Below are 24,316 nucleotides of genomic sequence, written 5' to 3'. Positions count from 1 at the left end.
ATCTGAACAAGGACTACCAAAAGTCTGGATTACTACTAGATGGCTGCAAAGAGATACTGAAAACTCTAATCCTTTATTACTATTGAGGTGTCACCTGGAGTCTTGCAGTCCAGTTCTGGTAGTTCAGAGAACATAGGGCAGCCCTGGATGCAGCTGTGCCAAACCTTTAGGAGGATGTCACACTTCAAGCAGGAGGAGTGTCTCATGGTTTGGCTCATCCATATTATATAGTCCTGAAAAAAAAAACTGAAATACAGTGGAACCTCTGGTTACAAATTTAATTCGTTCCATGACTCTGGTCGCACCCCGAATTGGTCGCAACCCGAAGGAAATTTCCCCATAAGGTTCAATGTAATTACCGTTAATCCGTTCTGGCGTGGAGGACAGGGAGGCGGCTATTGCTTGGAGGGAGAGTCCCCCTCCCTACAACCATGTGTCAGGGGCGGAAAATGGCCGCGGACCACGTGTCAGGGGCGGAAAAATGGCCGCAGAACACGTATCAGGGGCGGAAAATGGCCGCGGACCACGTGTCAGGGGAGGAAAAATGGCCGCGGACCATGTGTCAGGGGCGGAAAAATGGCCGCGGACCACATGTCAGGGGCAGAAAATGGCCTCGGACCACGTGTCAGGGGCGGAAAAATGGCCGCAGACCACGTGTCAGGGGCGGAAAATGGCCATGGACCACATGTCAAGGGCGGAAAAATGGCCGTGGACCGTGTCACGGGAGGGAAAATGGCCGCGTATCCTGTTCGTACCCCGAGGCCGAGTTCACAAACCGAGGTAAATTTTTGTGGCCAGAGCTAGTCGTAACCCAAAAAGTTCGTTAGCAGAGGCGTTCGTAACCCGAGGTACCACTGTACTGTCATGCATAATGAATTAACATGCTGCCAGGATATAATACATTTAAAGAGCAGATGTAGAACTTTCAAAGCATACATGATATTTTCTAGACATCTTAATGCCAAGACCTTCTATTCTAAGAAGGGACGAAATATATTAATATTTTTATGATCAACTTTAATTTTTCCTGTTCATTGTCCACCCTGATATCATCTGATTACATTGTAGAAACAGTGGTAGCATTTGTTCAGTTCCTTTACCTTGATTTACTATTAAATTTATAATTAAATAATAGTACATAAAATTTATTATTTTTAAATCTTAGTATTTTCATCAACTAGGTGTGGAAGGAATACTTGGCCCTAAAGGATCCCAAGGATCTCCTGGGCAGCCAGGGCCTCCTGGAGCTCAAGTAAGATTCATGTTGAACCTCTTTTATAATGGTTTGAATTGGATTACAGTCTGAAGCAGTGGGGGTTCAGAGCCAAAGGCATCAGTATATTGATAAATGGAGCTCTACAGACCATGATTTAATACAGGTTTCCTGAGTGGCTCACAAAACAAATATAAAATTAAAATACATTATAAAGCAAGTACTGTATATTCTTAAAATTAAAATACAGATATTCATGTAGTAAACTGAAAACTTCAAGTACAAAATGCACACTGTTAAAGGCCTGTTAGAGATGCTGCCCTGCAGCTTTTTCTGTAAAAGTTGTTCCATAATTGGGTTGCCATTACTAAAACACTCCCACCCACACCCACCCCACTCAAGTGATAATCTGATTCATTTATTCTGGCACTTACAGGAGGATCTTTGAAGTCTGTAAGACCAGTATAAGGGAGGGCAGAATTTAGCTCAACCTATGTATTCCAAGCAATTTAAGCCTTCAGATATTTAAAGAAGCAAAATGTGGGTCCCCAAATTGACTAAAAGCCAGTGCAACTGACAAAAAACATACCTAATGTGGTCAAAACATTTTGTCCAATTTATATTTTTCCAGTGCTGTTCTGGACCAATGCAATTTCAGAATAATTTTAACGATAGCCCCAATACAACATATTTCAGTCATCTAAAGGATATATTACCCAAGCATGGATAGTTAGGGATACTTTCCCTGTCACAGCTAACAACAGAAATAACTTGTTTACATAAGGACATTCTTATTTCACCAAAATTCAGGTGCAACAGATACTTTCTACTGTACTTATGATAAACTTTGTTAATGGTTATGGCCTAGGGATTTCCAGGCCTTCCAGGAAACAAAGGTCTTAAAGGATCAAAAGGTGTCCCAAAGTTCATGCATCCAGAAGGTCCTAAAGGAGATAAAGGAGAACCAGGAATCAGAGGAAACACAGGAGAAAAGGGGTTGGATGGAATACCTGGGAAACCTGGCCTGAAAGGCAAGAAAGGTTCGATTGGAACACAGGTGGGTACATGCCATTTTCACAGTTATGCCTTTTCCAATCTTACTCATTGTTCTATTCTTTGATTTGATGGATTACATGCCATCAAGTCATTGTAGATTCTTAGCGACCACATAGATAGATTTTCCCCATGACGATCTGTCCCTAACCTGTCCCTGCTTTGAACCTCTTGCAAATGTTAATAATATTTTTAGATATGTCTGTGTGAACCTCTTTCTTCCCTACAATCTTGTTATGGCATTTGAAAAATATAAAGCTTATAAACAGCAAAGTTGTATGGTGATCAATAGTAACTTTTTACTTTTAATTAAGAGTTTTTATATAACTTGAGACAGAATGTGTTCGAAAGTTTCTCTTACTAACTTTTGATGTTTAAATACCCATGATTAGATTACCTCATGATTAGATTACTGTAATGTGCTCTACATGGGTCTGCCCATGAAGACCATCCAGAAGCAACAGCTGGTCCAGAATGTGATGGCACAGACAGTGAGCACTGCATTATGCTCACGTGACCCTACTGCTTCACAAGCTCAACTAGTTACTAGTCAACTTCTATGTGCAATTCAAGGTGTTGGTTATAACCTTTAAATCCCTTCATGTCATGGGGCCCGTCTGTCTCAGGGACTGCTTATCTCCACTTGTTTCTGCCCATCCAGTATGATCAGGCAGGGTGGGTACACTCCAGGTCCTATAGATTAAACAATGTCATCTTTCAGGAGCCTTTTTTGTAGCAGCACTTGCTCTCTGGAATGACATCCCCACAGAGATTCATACAGCTCCCACCCTTGTGATATTTTTTTCCAGTTGGCTGGGCCCTTTTTTACTTGTATCTCTGTATATTGTTCTTTTTTATTTGCAAGCCACTCAGAATTGCTGAGGAGTTGCTGGGCAGCCTCTAAATGTGGATAAATAAATTTAAAAAGTATCATTATAATGTCAGTTATTTCTGTGCTGATCATAGCAGTGATATAAATGGCAGGCCAAATGCATCATGCTTTAGGTAACTAAAGGCTTTAGGTAACTAAATTGTAGAAGATTTAATCAGATTTTTTCACTTCCTTCCAGGCTTAGCTGTGAGAGGTATTTAGAATCTCTGTTTTGCAGTCTCATATAGAAATATATGACCTCACTGGTGAACAATCTTTTGACCACATACAAATCCCCTAATGTGGACTTTAGAATCCCTTTCTCAATTTGCTATTTGCCATTTTAACCACTGTATTCGGGAAAGGGGGATTTTAAAATGTAATGTGCTTCCTTGATACTTTAAGTACCAAGATAATTTTGGAATTATCTATGGTGCAACCTACCTTTTTTAGCCTCGTCTCACCAATATTTTTTAATGTAGCCCTCGGCAGGCTTCTCAAACATAGAAGTATGTTTTGTAATATTTAAGTGAAGATAATTGTGCTGTACTTGTGGACAATCAGTTGTTTATTGAAGTCTCCAGTGAGACTTGGAGAGGGAAGGACCATAAGTAATGTGTCCACTGCTGAAAGAGGCCACCATACTCGGGAAATCAGTCAATGCATGCTAAACAATGTTTTCTAAATTATTTGTAGGGGGCTGATGGTCTAAAAGGCGACAGGGGTTTACCAGGACCATTTGGCAGCCCAGGTCTTCCCGGTGAAAGAGGGCTAACTGGACCACCAGGATATGGACCCCAAGGAAAGAATGGTTCAAAAGGATCTCAAGGAAATCCTGGATTGCCTGGGTTACATGGTGTATCTGGTATGTAGACCCTCATTTCATCACCATTGTCCTTACTGAAAAGCCTTTGAATGTGCTTGGGATATATTTATGTAAAATAAAATTTAATATTCTCATTATCCGTGAGAATATCTACCTGTCCTACCAGATCCAATAGGGTAAGCACGCTCCAGGCTCCTTCCCTGAAATGTTGTCATCTAGCAGGACCTAGCAAGTGTGCCTTTTCTATGGCTGCCTGTAGCTTGTGGAACACCCTCCCCATGGCAATCCAGCAGGCCTCCACCCTTTTATCCTTCCCAGAAGGCCATCAGGACCTGGCTTTTTACCCAGGCACTGGGGTAGAGTGATGGTGTCTATGGCTGGTTGTTGAGGCATCCCAGGGATGACTGAGGCCCTGGATTTTGTTTTCATTTTATGGTTTTGTGGTTGTTAAGAGCTGCCCAGAGCTGTGATTTAAGATGGGCAGCCATACAAATCTTTTAAATAAATAAATTATAAATTATAAATTATAAATCAAAGTGGGCATCATAAAAAAAATCCATAGAAACAATATGGCAGTTGCATTCTCTCTCTCTCTCTCTCTCTCTCTCTTTAATTTTAATGTGCTATACATCATTTATTAATTTCTGCTACTCCTTTTTCTTCCATCCTAAAATTCAGGCATTTGACCTAACCATTGTTTTCTTTTATTAGAATATTAACTTAAAAAAGAAAGATACTGTTACAGGTGTAGAATGCTTTGGATTTAATTTCTCCTGTCCCTAAAAAATGTAGGTACCTGAAACTGTAGAATAGCTATCCAAAAGAAGAATAAAGGAATGAGCAATATACAGATGTCAGAGATATATTGTCTGATGTAGATAACTGGACAACAAAAAAATAGATTTTGCAAAGTACTTTACGAATGATCCATAAAGGGATTTTTGTACTCAGCAGTAGCTGTGCAACCAAAGGGATGAAAGAAAAAGAGTGGTTGCACTTCTCTATGTAAAGTGATGTAGTGAAATGACTTTCATTTCTATGTCTGGGCTGCTAGTGACATCCAAATTTATTCCTGACCAATGCAGATATTAATATCCTCATTTCAGAATCCTAGAACCATATTTTTCCCCCTAGGACTAGCACTTTGATTTCACCATAGTCTAACTTCTCCTGTCCCAGGAAACTAGTGTATGCCCTCCAGACTTTGCCTGTTAGGCTTGGAGGAAACCTTGCCACCCACTGTATCTCTGGCCATTTGCAGCGGCCACCATCACAAATATAGTGAAGAACGGTTCAGTAACTTTACCCTTGGTGAGTTTGGGGATTTTATGGCCTGAAAGTCCCCACTTCCTTCATTGGAATTATGATATTTGATGTCATTGTCTTTGTTCCCTGGGCCTTTTTCTCTAAACTCCTCCCAGCAGGCATCTCTATCCAGCCTCTCCCTCTCCTGGCAATCCTGCCTCTCAGTTTCCCACTAGAAACTCTCCTCTTTCTCCTTCTCGATAGCACACATGCAATCATCTTCTCCTTTTTGTGTTGTTCTTTTTTGTTCCTCCCTTTCCAAGTCTCACGGAAGACCTCAATAAACAAATATAGAAGCGTTATTGTCACGTTTCTGCTGTCATACATCTGTATACTGTAGCCTCAATTTCCTTCATCAAGAAATTGCCTCGCTGTACAGTTACAGTCCGCCAATTGTAACCCCTGTCATTGCCAGAAGTCATTATTGTGATTTTGATATGTGAATGTATCTGTCTATGGAAGAACTAATGGAAAATGCACTTATTCTGACTTGAGGATGACATGAATTAACAGGATTTCCTTCTGGTGTGCAAATGATCCTAGTGCAGTTTAGAACAAATGCTTGAATATATTCAAGATGTATAATGCAAGTTGTATCCTTTCATTGTTCTTTCTGAAATTTAAAATGATACATTGTAGTCATTTTCGTTACACATTTTAAAGGTTCTAAAGGTGAGCCTGCTAAAGTAAATGCAATTCCTGGACCACCTGGGCTTCAAGGGCCAGAAGGTAGATCTGGACTACAAGGAATAAGAGGTGAGAATTATTCAAGTAGTACCAAATCTAAGCATATCAAACATTCAGCATGAAAATAAAAGGCTGTTAACCCAATGATCAAGCCAACTCTATCTGGACTAGCATCTGAATCATAGTTCTAGCACTGGGAATGGTAATGGTTTCCACTACATCTGAGGTAGCAGGCTGCTTTAAACAGTCAAAGATGAATGTGTGTCATATGCTGCTATGTTCTCATACAGAGGAGAAAAGGAAAATTCAAGAGAAACAGGCAAGAGGTTGCCACAGTGGCCCTCTCAGTATCTGTGAATTTAGGCAATTGCCTTGCTCTGTCTAATGATAGTTATCTCTGTAATTAAGCATTTGGCATACGTGGCATAGCCATTAGGTTAAAAAAGAAAAAGCAGGGTTTTTATGTCATTCCAGCTCAAGCCCTCTTTTTGCAGTCTGCAATTCCAAATTACACTGCAAGTATTCAGTGGCAAACCACCAATTTTCACTAGCACAATTTTCACTATATGAGCTAAACGTCTCAGCTCCATGTCTACCACCGATGTCACTGCATTGTTTCCACATCCCTTTCCCCCCACAGAGATGGAATTTTTAAGGAAACGTAGCCTCAGCCACCAAAATATTGCCAGCTTTGCTAGATGAACAATGTGTGATTCAGTCCTGAGCCAAATCCAGAGAGTGAAATATTCCTGAAGGAAAACCGGAGGACAGTCTATACTTAGCATTTTTATCCTGATACTATAAACAACTATCATGTAATTGTTAAGTAGGGCTAAGATCTGGGAGACTCCCAGCTTGTACTAAGGTGCAATTTCTCATATACTAGTTTTTTCCAATGAAATATTTGGGATGAATGTAGTTTCCCCGTGTTATCAAGAATTGGATATCTTCATCACCAAGCAAAATCTAGCAGCGTTGTAACTTTAACTATTGTAAGTTATTTTAAAGCTATAGAATCCTTTTGGCATTTGATAGTTACCAGAACTAATTTGCATTTTTGATAGGTAGCGTGGGATCCAGAGGACAGAGGGGTGACCCAGGCCTTCCTGGACCAGGTGGGGATCCAGGCTTAACAGAGAAAGGATTTCCTGGTTGTTCTGGTCAGAAAGGTAACATTATATTTTATTTGCATATTTTTGCACAGATCCAATTCTTTTTAACATGTTTTTATGGTTTGTTCCACTGGTTTGCTATAGAAATGAACAACAGTGCTCCTTGTCTTACATTACCTTTGAGATTCTGATATTCTTGCTTTCTACGCTATGATGATAAAACTGATATTTGTTAAATTTGCAAGGAAGATTTTGCATATTATTTTATAATAATTATGTTTCCAAAATCTGCTTGGATTAATGCCTGCATTTGAATGCCAGCACAATTTCACTAAACCTGCTTTAGCAGGAACTATAGAAAAACTTCAGAAAATGTATAAGCTCCCTGTAAAAGTGAGTAAAGACGTGCTACTTAAAAATATATATATATATATATTGTAGGAGATAAAGGAGCTCGAGGACCTAAAGGAGTACCTGGTTGTCTAGGAAAAACAGGGAAACCTGGCTTACCTGGAAAACCTGGATTACCGGGAGAAAAGGTTGGCTTGACATTATATTATTTTTATTTGAGAAAGAGAGAAAGACGTGATGGATAAACAGGGGGCGGGGGGACAAACAAATTATTCAGGTGCATTTAAAATTAGACCATTTGTTACCTTTTGAATAAATCGGCTCCCTGTCCTGGCAATTAAAAAGGCATAACCACTAAAAAAAATCCCAGATGGTAATACGAAAGTGATTACCAGCTTTCCTTCCTGTTTTTTTGTTGTTGTTGTTGTTGTTTTGTTTTGTTTTGTAATTCCTGCCACCGTGAAGCAAAGCAGAAGTGAGATAGAAAAAGAAATATTACAGTAAAACACTCAAGTTTTTTTTTCTAAGATAAGAGACAGAGCAGGAAATTGGAAGTAAATACTGAATAAAAATTAAAGGGAAAATGGATAGAATAAGCTCTCAGTTCTTAATTCTTCCCTAGAGAGAAGAAAACAAGTGCCCAGTTGAGCCTAAGTAGGAGACTAAACATAATGGTGAGAACTGCTCAAGAGGGAAAAGAACACAAGATGTGATTTCCTGCCTCTTGAATCTCAATAGGACAATGAAATCAGTCCTCTAGCCTGTCCCACCACAACAGAGAATGGCCTTTTTAATTTTTATCATACATGAAAGTCTTGCTCCTGCAATCATGAATCAAACTTTCAGAAATGTTAGTAAATACTACCTTTGCCCAGCTAACATGGAGCTATATCCAGTCCTCTGGTGAAGCATGCTAGAAAGTACAGTATCTAATTCCAGAGGCAATGAAATATAAGTAGTCCTCGCTTAACAACCATTTGTTTAGCTGCCGTTCAAAGTTACGAGAGCACTAAAAAAGTAACTGGTTCTTGCACTTACAACTGTCACAGCACTCCCGCGGTCACATGATCACCATTTGTGAGCTTCCCAGCCAGCTAGCAAAATCAATGGGGAACTGTGTTTGTTTAACAACCATGTGGTTCACTTAACAACTATGGTGATTTGCTTAATGACCGCTACAAAAAAGTAATAAAACCAGGTGCAGTCACATGATGTTTCACTTAATGACTGCCTGCTTAATGACTAATTTTCCAGTCCCTATTGTGGTTGTTAAGTGAGGACTACCTGTAGCCACATTTGTATATCATAATGTGGGGAAGTGTTATGATACATACCAGCTTGAAAGTGGGTTAATTTGAATTGTATTCTCAGTGCTCAGAATTTCTTCCAAATTCTTGATGTTAAGAACTTTAAAAAATATTTCAATACATTAAATATACCACCTAATTCCTAACATATTTTAACAACATATCTGCTTTGGAGTTATTGTAGGCATCAATAATTGCAAACTTGTGCTATAATATGTTAGACTTTAAGATGGTACAAAGGCTTTTATTTTATTTTTGCACAATAAAATTAAGATAAGAACAACTTCATTCCATTAATATATTTCTTTATTCAATTTAACTATTATAACTAGTGAAACTGCACTATCAACATAACATATCAATAGGACATGAATATATACTGTGTATGTGTGTGTGTATATATATATATATACACACACACACACACATACATACAGTATGTGTGTGTGTGTGTGTGTGTGTAGAGAGAGAGAGAGGGAGAGAGAGAAGAACATCAGATTGATAAAGCATTACTATACAGCTATAGAAAGGTAAGGGAGCAGGGAAGTAAATTTGGGTTTGGGTCTATGTGTGTAAATTCATCTGCTAAATCCCAAGAATATGTAATATTAGAATAAATAATTTGTAATGTGAAAAGATAGGTAAGTAAAATCCTTAACTCCAGTCCCATGGCTTTTAGTGATGGAACAGGCTAAAGAGATATAAGGAAAACTAACAATAACATTGTCCCATTTCCCTTAGTGCTTAGATGTAACATTATATTTTCTTCTTCTGTGCTTCAGGGTGAACCAGGCCCAGTTGCTCCTGGACAGCAAGGAAGTCTTGGTTTACCTGGAGAAGAGGGAAAGTTTGGTGAAAAGGGTGAAAGAGGATCATCAGGTTTACCTGGACCTCCAGGTCAAAAAGGTTTTGAAGGTGCTGATGGACCAAAAGGTACATTTTCCCAAACTGGATTACATGCTGAAGGACCATATCTAGATATAAAATTAGTCATCCTTTCTACCACAAGGCTATTATTCTGGAAACAGTCACAAAATTATCTTGACATATTTAACAGTGGAATTCACTATTATAGCATATGGTGATGCCTGCCACTGTCTCAGAACAAGTGGTGGCAGAAAATTAGTTTTGATTCAGTGGTGATGATCTTCTGGGCTAATAGGCCATGGTCTAATTATCTGATATCCTGACATTTCATAGCAAACTGTGGCTGGCATTTTCAGAGGCAAAGCGATCTCATTGGCAGCTCACAGACAACTGAGCAGGAACTGACTGATCTCTTGTGTTTGTAACCAAACTAATCTCTAATTGAACCATGTCACTGTGAAAACTTGCATCAATATATTAGTTTTGATTATCTTGAATTCAGAACCATCTGTTTCAAGTTTGAAACACTTGATTCCATTCTGAATGAGTAGTTGTTTTAGGAAGTATTTTGAGATTGAAATATTTCTAGTTCTTTTTCCTACCAAAGATTAAAAGGCTTACTACTCTAGAAATTGTTGCACATCAGAATGGTCAAAATATTCAGTTTGGAATGCAAAACAACTCCTCTGTATTTGAAGCAACCTGTTTTGACCTTTAAAAGGGATTTTTTCTAAAAATTTTGCACACCCTGTACTGGAACATATCCTAATAACAGTCACAAGACATCTTGAAATGTATTGCTATATATCAGAAATTGCTCTGACTTCTAGTTTCTATAGAAAACATAGATGAATGGGTGCTAGTTGCTGATATCCTGTTTGTGATTAAGTACCTTGTTGTCCTCTTAGAAGATTGAACTAGCTAAGCCTCTGAGTGTGATCTGAACCAAGGAGGGTTTTCTCAAGTGTTTCTGCTCCTATTGCCTTGATCAATAGAGTCTTACATTCATTTTTACATTCCAGCAATCTATATATATATAAATTGGCTGTTTGAGTGAGATTTGTGTTCTTGGAATATGAGAGAAAAAAGTGGGAGAATACTAATTTTAAATAAACTGAATATGATGAATATCTTTTAGGGGAACTTGGATCTCCTGGAGTTCCAGGAGAAAAAGGTCTTCCAGGAAAAATGGGTCACTGTCTCATTGGTTTACCAGGAAAACCAGGTCAATGTGGAGTAATGGGCCCACAAGGTAAATAATATACAAAAATGGTGAAACTGATAAACCAATAATGTATATCTTTGTTCTGCCAGAAACAACAATAATTAAAATGCTGTAAGGCAGAAGATTAATACTTTATTAATGTAATGTCAGTGATGTCCTGAATTCTCTCTACCTCTGCTTTCTAATAACATTTTAAAGAAACAATCTAAAGAAAAAAGTCAGAGTTGAAATTGCATTTTAAACACTTTTGTCCAATGGATTTTGGGTTGGTTGCTTTTTCTTTCATGCCTGTAAGAAGTTTCTAATTATAAAAGATTACAAGAATCTTTTTTAATTTGTCAATAGGTTCTGTGTACATTTCCCCACATGAAGGGTTGAACTCTACTTGGTTTATAGAAAGGCTGGTGCAATCCTTCTAAAAGATGCCTCCAAAATTTAAACAGGTCTTCACAGTGTTTAGGTTCATTTTCTGGTTTTGTCCCAGGACCAGAACCGTTTTGGTAAAAGGGAACCTGTTCTTTTCCTATAATTTGTATTGGATCATGTGTACTATTTTAGGTGTCAGAGGACGAGTAGGAGCCAAAGGAGATCCAGGTGTTCCAGGATTAGACATCCCAGGATTTCCAGGACAATCTGGACTTCCTGGATTACAGGGTCCTGAAGGAAATAAAGGATTTCCTGGCATCAAAGGGCAGTTTGGTAAGCCAGGAATGCCAGGCACACCAGGTAAATGTTCCTTAAACAAGACAAATCTTGATATGATGAATGTATTCATTGCCATTTAATAAAGGTCATGTTATATTAACATATATGCAAAATGTGGGGTTCTTTTTAAAGTAAAACTTAGATGTGGGTTTTTTTCAAAGGTCATGCAAAGCCTTTGAGTGTCTGGGTGATACTACTTGGATATATGTTTGATTCGCTTCCTGTAGGTATCAGAGGAGAACGAGGCTTGGTGGGACCTGTGGGTACCCCTGGGTTGCCTGGTGCCTTTGGAAACCCAGGAATCCCTGGAAGCAGAGGTAATGTGTGTAGTATCTACCTTATCTGGGGCTAAATTTTGCTCTGGTTCTAAAATATTACTCTGTAGTTCATACCCTTTGAACCAGTTTGTGATACATTTAATAGAAATAAATTTAATTTTGAATTCATTTATTAAATATATTTTATTCATCTTTAGTGAAAAGCATCTAAGCAATTTTAATGAAATATTAGTTCCTGAAGCAAGTGATAAATTATAGAACCAAATTGTTTAGTAATAGAAAGTGTATTATTGCCATGTTCTATCGTTTGACATGCGGAGCAATGTCAGACGTCTTCCTTATCAAGTTTCCTTCCCTTATAGACTTTGAAGCAGAGTATCAATTTCTGTGGCAGGCAGGGATAAGTTATTTAATTACTTAACTAGTTTCAGTTCAGCTTAATTGTCATGTCATTTCTCAAGGAGCCCTCTGTACTGAAGTTTTGTGACTACCTTGAACAGAAATGTAGTTGATTACTGTGTATGTATATATATATATATATATATATATATATATATATATATATATATATTTGGCATGAAAACTGGGCCTACAAAGTAAATAATTGGTTGTACGTGGCTTTTCCTTTCTGTGTTGTCCTTAGAAGCCTTCCAAGTTTATGAGAGCACTCATTTCACCCCTAGGAAACAGAGGAGGAGAACGGATCACCCTCTCTTGGGAATTCACTTTCCTTCCTACTTGCTCCCCTTAAGGAAAAGAAACAAGATTATTCTCTTCAGCCAAGCCTTTTGAGAGGCATTAATAACAGCATTATCTGCTTTTATATCTATATCTGTTTCTGAATGTAGAAACGTGGGACATAAATTAAAATAACCAACAAAATTTTTAAAAATATAGCACAAGGAGTAAAAAAAGGAATACTTTCAGTGTAAGATGACAAGACTATTGTGATATTCCAAATTTCCTTTTGGTTTCCTCTAATATAATTGTTTGAAAGTTAAATCAATAAATGGCACATATGAAATCTGTGGAAGCAAGAAAGAGAAACACTGATTTTGTCAATTAAATGTTTAGGAGTCAAACTAATACTGTTCCCACTATAGAAAACAGCAAACCTGTTTACCTTCCCCTCCCCCTGCCCCAGCTTTGGATGTAAGAGAAAACTTCAACTGCAAAATGAATGAATGAATGAATGAATGAATGTTTAAAACACAGAGAATAAAATATACTTTTATTGTGGTTTTTCCTCTTTATTCCTGTACTCTGAAATGTATGTAGATGTGTTCAAGCAAAGATTTTTGAACTGTCCAGGAGACTGGACTCAATGCCTAATACCGTCTTCCAAATCTATAGTCTATGCTTCTGAGACCCCCTCAGGCTCATTTAGCATTTGAAGCTGGTGGCAACATTTCTTCATCCTATTTTATTTGTTAATTTCTAGGTTCTCCAGGTTATCCAGGACAAAAAGGAAGGAAAGGATCTTTAGGAGAAAAAGGTGAACCAGGTGATAAAGGTCCTCCTGGGCCATCAGAGTCCAAAGTGAGCTATGGAGATAAAGGAGAGAGAGGAAGTAAAGGTATAAAGCAATACTATTACTAAAATCACCATGATATACATTCTGCAGATTTCCACAGTGAAATATACATTCTGCTTTCACTACATGTCTACAGTGGCTAGCTATTGCTGCTTCTTACAAAATAGATCCAGCATTTTCCAAAAAGGTGTTTAATCTTTTGCTTGTTGGTTTGTCTTCAGTTCCCAAGACCAGCAGCTGCATTTTTTCCCTTTCAGATCCACAAAGTAGAATGAGAGGAGCAGAGTAGTGGAAGAGTAAAGAGTCGCTTTGTGTGAGATAGGCACCCATATAAATGTGACAGTTAAATAAACAAATAAATCAAGTGCTATCCTACCACTTCAGCACTGGAAATTTCATCATTCTGGACCTACTTTCCAAAGAAGAGGATATGCTTTGAATCTATGTGACAGAGATAGATTGTGTAGTTCCATTTTATTTATTGTATTGTATTTATTTATTTATTAAATTTGTATGCCGCCTAATGGGTGACTCTGGGAGGCTCATTTGTTCAAAAGATTTGTATGGCTGCCCATCTTAAAACACAACTCTGAGCAACATTTTCATATATTATGAAGTTTATTTCAAGTGAAAAAGATTATTGTTTAGAGTTTAGCTTGGTTCACATGTGCTTATTTAACCATGGTTTGAGTAAACCAACATCATAAATAATGTTTTATGAACCTCAGTAGCTAGGTTCACACAACTTACTAGGACAAAACTAACCACATTACAGATTATTATCGTGTATGGATACAACCATTATCTAAAATGCAAATAGTTGCACTAAGGTAGCAGATTATAGTACAAATTCACCATTTCATATCCACCTTTTCTTTGCCTGTCATTCTGAAACAAGAAAGATACTGGTTTTTATTTAATTCTTTCCATTTCTACTGTAGGACTTCCTGGAAGAATAGGACTCAAGGGGGAAAAAGGTCAGCAAGGTGTGCAAGGATGTGTGGGTCCTGTTGGACCACCAGGAACTCCAGGGCCACCAGGTATATAGTTTTCCCTTGATCTCAGAGTATACTAGCTATATAGATTTCTGTTGTTCCTTTGATCATGTTAAGCTAACAGCTATTCAACACAGTGTCTGTATGTGTGTGTATGTGCACACGCGTGTGCAGTGGCTTTGTATGATGTACAAATACTAATCAGTGATGGAGAATCTAATGAAAGGAGCAACCTGCTTATGGATACTTGATGTGTGAATATATCTCACATCAACTTGAAATGGATATGAATTCAAATGCCTGAATTATCAGACCTACCCAATATATAACTATTATTATATTCCAGAGGTAGCCATTGTTCTTGGAATAATAACTCATTGAAGAGAAATTGGAAGGAGTAGCAGGAATAGAAGAAACAAAAATTGAGGGCTACATTTTTTTCCTTGTCAGAAACATTCTGAAAGACACAATAATGACTTTGATAAAGACTTGTCCATCACATTTAATTCTATATAATCAATATCAACTTTGATTATATTTTTAGGAGATAAAGGAGCTAAAGGACTTGCAGGAATTCCTGGAAGATATGGATTGTCAGGACTTCCAGGAGACAGAGGGGACATGGGAGTGCCAGGTAATCTTGTTAAAGTATCTGAATTGTTGTTATGGTAAGACTAATACAGGAAAACCATGGCTTAGCAGGGTTTGGGTACAAGCTTGTCCAGACACTGTATGTTTCTTCACATATATAAAATCCCACTCACATTTTATGCATGTGTAAAATATAGAAAATATGTAAAATGCACACATGTATAATCCTATTCCCATTTTACAATTAAATAAAAGGTATAACAAATGTAAAATGCATAAAATTCTCTTTGGATTTAAAAGAAAATTTGCCTTAATGGACACTCCTCCTCCTATTGGTCTGTTACACTGATGATTGAGTGTATAATAATTACTGGAATGACTGATACTATAAGATAGATAGCATAAGACAGCAAGATTTCTCTATATTAATAGCAGTTTGGGTACAGCTTTATTTTCATTAATATATTGTAGAGGTGGATAGAGATAACCTTGAAGAAGGAATGCAAGTCCTGTTAAGTAAATGTCAATTTAGCCCTGGGTAGGAAGAGGAAAAGAAACTCGATAACCCCACCTGGATTCTATTTGGGATAAGAGGAGGCAAACACTTTTAAGATTCTGTTATTATACCCTATAACAAAAAAATTGAGTTCCAGTAGTCTTCGTCTTGTCTGCTCCCTGACCTGGCCTAACTTGAAGACCTCCCAGATAAGAGAGTTTACATCAAAGGGTTTGGAGATCAGACCACAACACATATCTCATTTAATATTTGCATTAGTTAATTTGATGATTTTGGATGGTTGGGATCTTCACTGAAATTTCAAATAAGTCAAGTAAAATATCCAGTTTCATTATTATGTCATTGCAGGTCCCAAAGGGGAGCAAGGTTCTTCAGGTTTGCCTGGGTCACCGGGTATAGCAGGCCCACCTGGCTTTCTTGGTATTCCAGGGGATAAGGGAGAACCTAAACCTGGTACTGGGCCTCCAGGAAACCCAGGACTTAAGGTATAGAAAACTGATGATAGTTTCCTTGTATCAGATGGTGTTTTCTAGTTGGTCTTTTATTTACTGTAATATACTATTTTGTTGCTACTTGCTAGGGTAATCCAGGTCTCCTTGGAGAGAGGGGAAGAAAAGGGGCAAGTGGATCACCAGGCCAGCCAGGTCTTATCGGAGAACCTGGACCACCTGGAAACAGAGGGGATACTGGTTTACCAGGAATTCCAGGTGAAGTAGAATTATTGGGGGGGGGGCAACATTTTTTAGGCCAAAGGCCACAATTAAAGTGTTGGTGGGTTGAGGGTCATAAAGTGAGTGGGGCCAAATCACATAAAAGAGAGGCTAGATGTGTGGACTGTAGATTACATTAAACTCTGAGGAGTACAAAGGAAAGATGGGGGTAGCACCTGTAGCCCATACTCAATTTAGGCACCAAACAAAGCATTAAAATATAAGAGACTTCTGAGAGCTTTAAAACTATACCTAAGGAGCAGCTAGTATTCTTATGTAGAACAATATCACCTCATATGAAGATCTTGTCCTGTGGGCAATATGGACACAACTTTACACTGTTTCTGCTTGCTCATAGCCTGCTGTTTCAAATAAATAATAGTACTCATTATGGGATCATTAGGAACCCCTTATTGTATACTCATTCTCTGTCTGGAAATACTTAAATGATCTTATTTTAAATTATATTCCTTGATCCTAGCTTCTTGAAAACACCAGTGATTCACATATCATTTATACTATGGGGCTGCTCTAAGTAATAATTTCTCATTTACTGTAGTTTGTTGCTCAACTTAATACCCAATCAGAAGGATAGGAGAAAAAAACTTGTAGAAGTTGGCCTTTCCCAGTTCTTGACTTTCCAATAGTTATTGGCTGAGAAATCTGACAGCTAATGTCCTTACCTAGCAGTAGGACACCAGGTTGGAGATGACTACCATAAGAGATATAGGGATTTTCCACCCATCTGCAAGACATGAAGAAAGCACAGTGCTTCAAAAGCCACTACCATGTGGTGGTGTTCTTGCCATGACTCCAAAATACACCAAGAAAGTTGCTTCCCTCATAGGAGAGGAGTGGTTACGATGGTAATCAGAGGCTGCTGGGAGGAAAGCATGAAGTAAGGGCAGGTGCAGTGAAAGGAAGAGGAGCAGGGAGGGTGAAGAATCCATAAGTTTCTTTCATCTCTAGCAAGCCTCTGCTGGAGAGGAGAAAAAGTGATGAAATGTTTCTCTTTATCATCTTTTCCTGTCTCTAGCAAGCCTCAGCACTTGCTGGAGAGGGGAAAAAATCTATGGAGATGGGAACTGAAGTTCTGTTAGAAACAGTAGCATCATGAAACACTTTCCACAAGATCACTATTCCTACCTGAGTCTAAAAATAAGACAAAAAGAAAAAGTAAGTTGCTGGGGAGGTTCTACTCTTTCTGACAGTCAAAACAGAAATGACCGTGAAGGCACACAGCTTCACATCTGTATGGACAGGGTGGTCCTGCAGTGGGCTGAATCTGCAGATCACCAGCCTCGTAGGAGTTTGCATCTTGTTTTCTGATGGAAAACACCACTTTGATTTGGCTTCTGCTTGCTTATTTGGAAAGCTAGCACTGAGAGGAAAGCTCCATTGTGAGGACAGGGCCTCAAAAATTATTAGCAGGCCATCTCAGTGCCAGGACAAAGAGAGTGTTTGGATGAGGCCATAAAGTAGTGCATTTTTTAAATAGTCTGTGCTACCTTAAGCAATGTGGAGAACACATACATAGTTATATTCAATGAAGTAAAAAAAAAAAATGGATCCACTTTGCTTGCTCAGTTAATAATTTGTGTTAGGTGCATACAAAGGAAACATTTATAGATGGTCTTTTAAAAGTCCTGTCAATGTGTTATCTTGTATTTATAGGACAACCAGGACCTGCAGGCAGTAAAGGTATTAAAGGTAGCAAAGGACTACCAGGACAAAATGGTGTTAGAGGATCTCCAGGTCTGTAAATTCTTAGATACTGTTCCTTTCCTGAACCTTCCCCATTTTTTTCACTGTTGAAAATTTTTTTTTTTTATTTTTCACTGGGAGAGTTTTATCTATCTGAATAGAGCACATGAGAGCCTAAGAACCTATTTTATTTCTTCCAGACTCTTTCATTTTATCTGAAATGGAAATGTTTCTCATGCACAATACAGTTGAGCAGTACAAGTGGCTTATGACCATAATCAAACTGCAATCCATCTGCCATATATTATGTTGCATACATGCACGCACACAGAGCTTTGCAATCTATAGAAGCAGTAAAATGAGGTGGTCTGTTGAGCATGTGGCATACTGCTTTTTAGCTGAAAGGCCAGATTTCTATATTGTCTTCTGTAGTTTGATATCATGCTCATTAGTAGGAATGGCATCTTTTGTTAGTGGATATGACATAACTGACTGGACACTGGGTGGAACTCCTGACCAGATCTATGTGCTGCTCTTCTTTTTTTTACCCTCTAGATATAGTTCAGATACTACCAGAGAAAATGACATCTTCGTGTTTTATCAGTGAATAGAAAACATGAGAGCAATATGATCATTATTAGTTAGCAAAGACTACAACAGCAGTCCATTTGTAGAAAGCTACATTCCATGGGAATAATATGTGGGGAAATCCCAATAGTAGGTGAATCTGAAACACTGGGTGGAGTTAGAGCAAAAATTTCATGGTGCTATTAATTCTATCTGTGCCAGCCTCTTTTTTCTCCTTTTTTCTCTCTTTTCTCTTTATTTTTACATCACCTCTTTCTCTCATTTCCTCTGCATGTAGCAGAATAACACAGAAGCAGTAGATCAGAAATCTAAATTAATTGTTTCCAGGGGGCTTTTGAAATTACACTGAGGGCTATAAGGAGCCAGAAGGAGGGTTGCATATGGCCTCAAGGCCATAAGTTTCCCATCCCATCCCATCCCACTAGAGTGATTTTCATAGAAGGACACAACCTAGTTCAACAATGAAAGCAGCACAGTTTGTTGTTTGGAAAGGAGCTGTTCTAAATGTTTACTAAGATTAGTATTGTCCTGAAAGCCACACATGATACTGATGTGATAGTGCTTGCAGTCCAGATATTCGTATATCTATGCTGAAGTACACCTGGAAGGTAGTCAACTTGATATACTTATCCTACCTGATAATTCAGAGTTTATAGACATTATCAACCAGTATTCTACAAGGAAGTGCAATAGACCTTTTTCTACAGCTTTTCAAGGACACACAAAATTTGATTTGCAATTATTAGCATTCTGACATCTCTAAAAATGTATTCATTTTGTTTAGCAAACCACTTATTATTAAAACTGCATTATTTTTGTGGCCATGATATTAAACATTTTCTTTTTCATTTTCAGAGATGCATATAAAAATAAGTACCTCTTTAAAATTTATTATCCTCAGGTTCAGTTGGATTGCCTGGTGAAAATGGATCAGTTGGTGAAAACGGTGATCAAGGACATGAGGGTACTCATGGCCCCCCAGGAGAAACAGGAGAACAAGGTTTGTATTGTGTTGCAATCTTTTTCATACTGTCACAAAATTTGTGAATATTTTGGGGCTGTAACGTCCTGCCAAAATTATTGTGTTGCTGAAAAGTGCTTAAAATTTAGCTTAGCTGCTTAGCCTTTAAGAATACTATTTAAAAAGAATTGCTACAAGTTGTACCTTGCTAATTTTTAACCACTTAGTTTTTATATTGGACATTATTTGAATTGATTGTTGTTGATGTGTAATGGTATGTGGGAAATGGTATCCTTCTGGGACAACTCTAGAGGTTGTGGATAGGGAGCCTGATCCTCTTCCTGTAATGGTATGTGGGAATGACCTTGGGAGACCGGGCGAAGAAAGGGAATGGTCTGATAAGAGGGAGCATAGCCTACAGCTGCATAGTGGATGGAGCAAGAGGCTCAGAAGAGACCCTCCCTAATTTCTTGGGCTGTAAAGGAGGCGGCGGGAGATTTGAAATTTCAGACTTGCAAAATTCTGTTAATGTAGCCTTACAATAAAGTAGAATTAGCTCATCTGGTCATGTCTCCTGTCTGGTTTACCTGGGATGGCTGACATAATGTCAGATGCTGGATGCAAAACTGTTTCAAGTATTTTGGCTATTTCCTGTTATTTGAACATATTGCAGAGATGATAAGGAACATAATAAATAGGTATGGGATTTCATTTATTCTTAATGCTATACTTTTAAAATGTACAGTATTTCAAATTCTTCTTAGAACAAGAATTTGAACCAGTAATATGTTTATTAATAGCAACTTGGAAGTACTTTGCAGCAATCTGGAAATCAGAATATGTATCAGCCATGTTGGAACAATTTAAGCAAATAACTGGTTTGCTAAATAAATTTATTATAATAGAAATAAAGAACATTATTGAATAAGTTTATAGAAAAATGGATTTTGTTTATGAGTCTCTGGAACATGAATTTTCAGTATAACATTCAGCTATATTTCTTATTAATATAATTGTAATATAGTGGCTTTTCAACTTTAATTTACTTTTGAAATATAAAACACATTATCATCATGTAGGATCCCCAGGACAACAAATTCCTGGTCCTCAAGGACTTCCTGGACCTAAAGGTAAAATTATACTTTATTGATGTGTTTTTTCCTTATGCTGGCAGATGACTTGTTAATTCATAGTATAGAAATTGAAAAATCTTCCACACCATATATTATTGCCACAGTCAAGACTGTAATACGATATATTTTTCCTGTGACAAGAACATGCTTTTCTTTTTCACCACCTGGATTTCCAGTCCCACTAAGGTTAACTGAAATCTAGTTGCATAATAAAATCTCTTCAAGTTCTGTAACAAAAAAATCCAGATCAAAAAGCTGAACAATTGTTTATTATTTGCAAACATTTTATAAACACTTTTGTTATATTGTGGCCAATAATTGGGTGGATACTACAAAAATAAAGAGAAATGCTGCTTCTGAGCTACACCTTCCATTCTTCTGAAAGGCATAATTATTCTTATGAGATGAGAGAGGGTTGGTATAAACAGCGTTTTTGGTAGCAGAGGACCACAACTGAGGATTTCCTGAGTTCCTAAAGACGGCAGACAGGATGCTAACACAGGATGCTTAGGGATGTATCACACACATGGATGCAGCTGGGGTTAGCCTTTTGCCTATGTTTTCTTTTAATGGGGTTGGTAGTTTAATTTTATTATGTCTATATTAGGGCTTACTGTTCACTGCAGGTTATCCTTGGAAGAGGCAGGGTGGAGAAGGCAAATATAAATGCTTCAGGATCCCTGGGTTGTCTACTCCTGGCTGATGGGTCATCACATTATCTGATTAGAAATGCAGTAACATTAACAGTGATTCTTTTAAATAGAGTAACTTCTAACTCATAACATATGATCCATAGTGGGTTATATACCCAACGTTATAATTCCATTATTTAAGTGGAAAATAGATTGCAGTCCCAGAAAGTATATTTATGGAAAATAAACTACATTCATGGAAAAGAGCTTTCCTTAGTGGAACTCACCTGTGAGGGGAGCAGTAACGATGGATACAACTCTATATTTCTTGACATCACTAGCTTAGGATCTCCATTTTCAAGTCAAGTATAATAGTCATACATTTTGTTTTATGAATTTCTGAAACAATATCATAGTACCTTTAAAAATATAATGACCAACATGTTCTTAACTTTGTTTAAAATATTCATTCCAAAGGTATCAAAGGAGATAGGGGAGAAGCTGGTTTTCCAGGACCACAAGGTGTTAAAGGTGTTATGGGAGACCAAGGACATAGTGGATCTCCTGGTTTACCTGGACAACCAGGACTTCCAGGAAAACCAGGAAGAATACTTAGCCCCAAAGGAAGCAGAGGTCCTCCTGGCCCAGATGGAAAACCAGGTAAGAAGCAGTTATTATACAGCAGCTGCAACCATTATACCTGCTTAGGAAAGCTGGAAATGTCTTAATATATTTTATCAACCTAATCCTATATGTTTCTACTTAGACATGTGAGCATTTCTACTCAGAAGTAAATCTCTTTGAGTTCAGTGACTCATACCCAGTTAAGTGTGCACAGGACTGTGGTCTTAGTATGTTAATTTCTTTAATCTATAATCAGAACAAAAATAGATCTGCAACCTAATTGAAATGAACTGAGAAAATCTGAGTACTTGGAGTTAATTTGCCCATTTGAATGCCTTGCCTAGTTATAAAATGTGAGATACCAGCTCAAACATTTCTAGGTTTCTTTAGGAACAAACATTCCATTGTTTTCTTTAAGGTAGCTGGAACTTTAAAAGAGGCATTTAAGGTCTCTTAACCAGATACTTCTCTCCTAGATCAAGTGTTGTGTATATATGTGATTGGCCACACTAAGCCCAGCATATTGTCCTTGTCTTCAGATCTTAATAAGAAATATTATTTAATAAAATTGAACCAGATATGCTTTGAACACTTCTTTGGATATTCTGCATCAATTGCAATATCTAGATTGTGGCAGATAGAAACAATTTTACCTCTAGAAAACATATGGCAGGATGTTAGCAAAGGCTCCTTCTCATGATGGGTAAGATTTCAGAAGGTCCTGAACTATTTAAAAGTATTCCTCTCAAAACCAACATGGAGATATAAAGTTATATAATGTTGAGGGGGAAGGGTTGTTTTGCTGCAACTCTCATTACTACAAAATAGTTTCAATTCTTCAATTCTTATGCCAGACCAGATTCATCATGAATCTTTCCCTACTTTCATTTTAGTTATTTTTCCACCTTCATTCATCAGCTCTGCTTTACAGCTGAGAAGTCAGGTGGACTCTCTTCCATGGAAGAGACATTTAAGAGCATATGTACCAACTGCCCAATCATCTCTGCATTTAATATAAAAACATAAGAATAGCCTTGATAGATCAGACCAAAGCCCATCTTAGTCTACCATTTTGTTCTGCATAGTGGCCACAGAGTTGCCTCTGGGCTGATTACAAGCAGGAGGTGGAGAGGTACTTCTCTCCCATTTTTTTTCCTGCAAATGATATTTGGAGGCATGCTGCATCCAACCTGGAAGCAACACTGAGTCTTCAAGACTAATAGCCCTTGATGGACCTCTATTAACTTATCCAATCCACTGTTAAAGCCTTCCAAGTTAGACACTATGACTTCTTATAATTTTTGAGGGTTGTGGGCTATTGTTCAGATGACGTCTTCTCTGTGACATTCTTCAGTTTAAGGAACTCTCTCCCCTTGAGGTATATGCAACCCCTACCTTATTAATATTCCACAAGATTGTATTATACCAGAAAGCCTTTGGCTTTGGATCTTTGCAGATCTAAAGTGAAAAATCACATACATACATTGCAATTTATTAAGGAGATATAATAGATAAAAACAGATATATGCATATAATTCTATACAATTCTTGGTTAATATACTATTTCCAAATGCATGTACTTTCCCCTTGAAATATAGGTGTTCCTGGTACCCCAGGACCTGCTGGAGTCCCAAGCTATGGCATTAAAGGAAACAAAGGTGTTCGAGGAACAGATGGATTTCCAGGCCCACCAGGAATGAAAGGTGATGTTGGTCTACCTGGTGTGGCAGTAAGTTAAATAAATATCCTTTATTAGTCATTCATTGATATTATATTTTAGACTTGGAATGCAAAATTATTTAGGAGAAAAGCTATCACATTTTGCCAGTACAGTGGTACCTTGGGTTACGAACGCCTCTGCTTACGAACTTTTCGGGTTGCGACCAGCTCCGGCAGCAAAAATTTACCTCGGTTTGCGAACTCCGCCTCGGGGTACGAACTGGATCCGCAGCCATTTTCCGCCATGACACGTGGTCTGCGGCCATTTTCCGCCCGTGCCACATGGTCCGCGGCCATTTTTCTGCCCGTGCCATGTGGTCCGCGGCCATTTTCCACCCGTGCCACATGGTCCGCGGCCATTTTTCTGCCCGTGCCACGTGGTCTGCGGCCGTTTTTCCGCCCTGCTGCGCAGTCCGTGGCCGTTTTTCCGCCCTGCTGTATGGTCCGCGACCGTTTTTCCGCCCTGCCGCGCGGTCCGTGGCTGTTTTTCTGCCCTGCTGCGTGGTCCATGGCCGTTTTTCCGCCCTTGACGCATGGTCCGCGGACACCGGAATGGATTAACGGTAATTACATTGAACCTTATGGGAAAATTTGCTTCGGGTTGCGAACAAATCGGGTTGCGACCAGAGTCACGGAACGGATTAAATTCGTAACCCGAGGTACCACTGTACAATTAAAACTGAACAGTTTTTAACAGTGATCAGAAGAGCTGGAAGGTATACTGTGTTTCACTTTTACAGCTATCAATGCAGAATTAGTGGGCGTATTAGTGGGTGTCACTAGACTGGTGAAATGTCATAAGAATTCT

At 38.2% G+C, this 24,316-nt stretch overlaps 1 protein-coding gene across 1 annotated transcript in view; it reads left to right on the top strand.

Moving 5' to 3' along the window:
- The window catches only part of COL4A3 (collagen type IV alpha 3 chain), a 77,058-nt gene that overhangs the window by 41,854 nt on the left and 10,888 nt on the right, over positions 1-24,316 (top strand). Inside the window, exons 24-43 of the mRNA XM_025165344.2 lie at positions 1,182-1,252; positions 2,082-2,270; positions 3,834-4,002; positions 5,932-6,024; positions 7,020-7,124; positions 7,509-7,606; positions 9,508-9,658; positions 10,731-10,844; positions 11,376-11,543; positions 11,750-11,839; positions 13,242-13,376; positions 14,276-14,374; positions 14,874-14,963; positions 15,786-15,922; positions 16,018-16,144; positions 17,822-17,902; positions 19,341-19,439; positions 20,480-20,530; positions 21,643-21,825; positions 23,388-23,518. Of these exons, the coding sequence (XP_025021112.2) occupies positions 1,182-1,252; positions 2,082-2,270; positions 3,834-4,002; positions 5,932-6,024; positions 7,020-7,124; positions 7,509-7,606; positions 9,508-9,658; positions 10,731-10,844; positions 11,376-11,543; positions 11,750-11,839; positions 13,242-13,376; positions 14,276-14,374; positions 14,874-14,963; positions 15,786-15,922; positions 16,018-16,144; positions 17,822-17,902; positions 19,341-19,439; positions 20,480-20,530; positions 21,643-21,825; positions 23,388-23,518 (2,381 nt within the window). The remainder of the gene's footprint in view (positions 1-1,181; positions 1,253-2,081; positions 2,271-3,833; positions 4,003-5,931; positions 6,025-7,019; positions 7,125-7,508; positions 7,607-9,507; positions 9,659-10,730; positions 10,845-11,375; positions 11,544-11,749; positions 11,840-13,241; positions 13,377-14,275; positions 14,375-14,873; positions 14,964-15,785; positions 15,923-16,017; positions 16,145-17,821; positions 17,903-19,340; positions 19,440-20,479; positions 20,531-21,642; positions 21,826-23,387; positions 23,519-24,316) is intronic.

Source organism: Python bivittatus, unplaced genomic scaffold (genome assembly GCF_059951505.1).
Source record: "Python bivittatus isolate LINGU-HERP-01145 unplaced genomic scaffold, Pbiv_v1 ctg000980_np1212, whole genome shotgun sequence".
Taxonomy (NCBI): Eukaryota; Metazoa; Chordata; class Lepidosauria; order Squamata; family Pythonidae; genus Python; species Python bivittatus.
The sequence above is the reverse complement of the archived record's forward strand: the minus strand, read 5'-3'. Positions and strand labels throughout refer to the sequence as shown.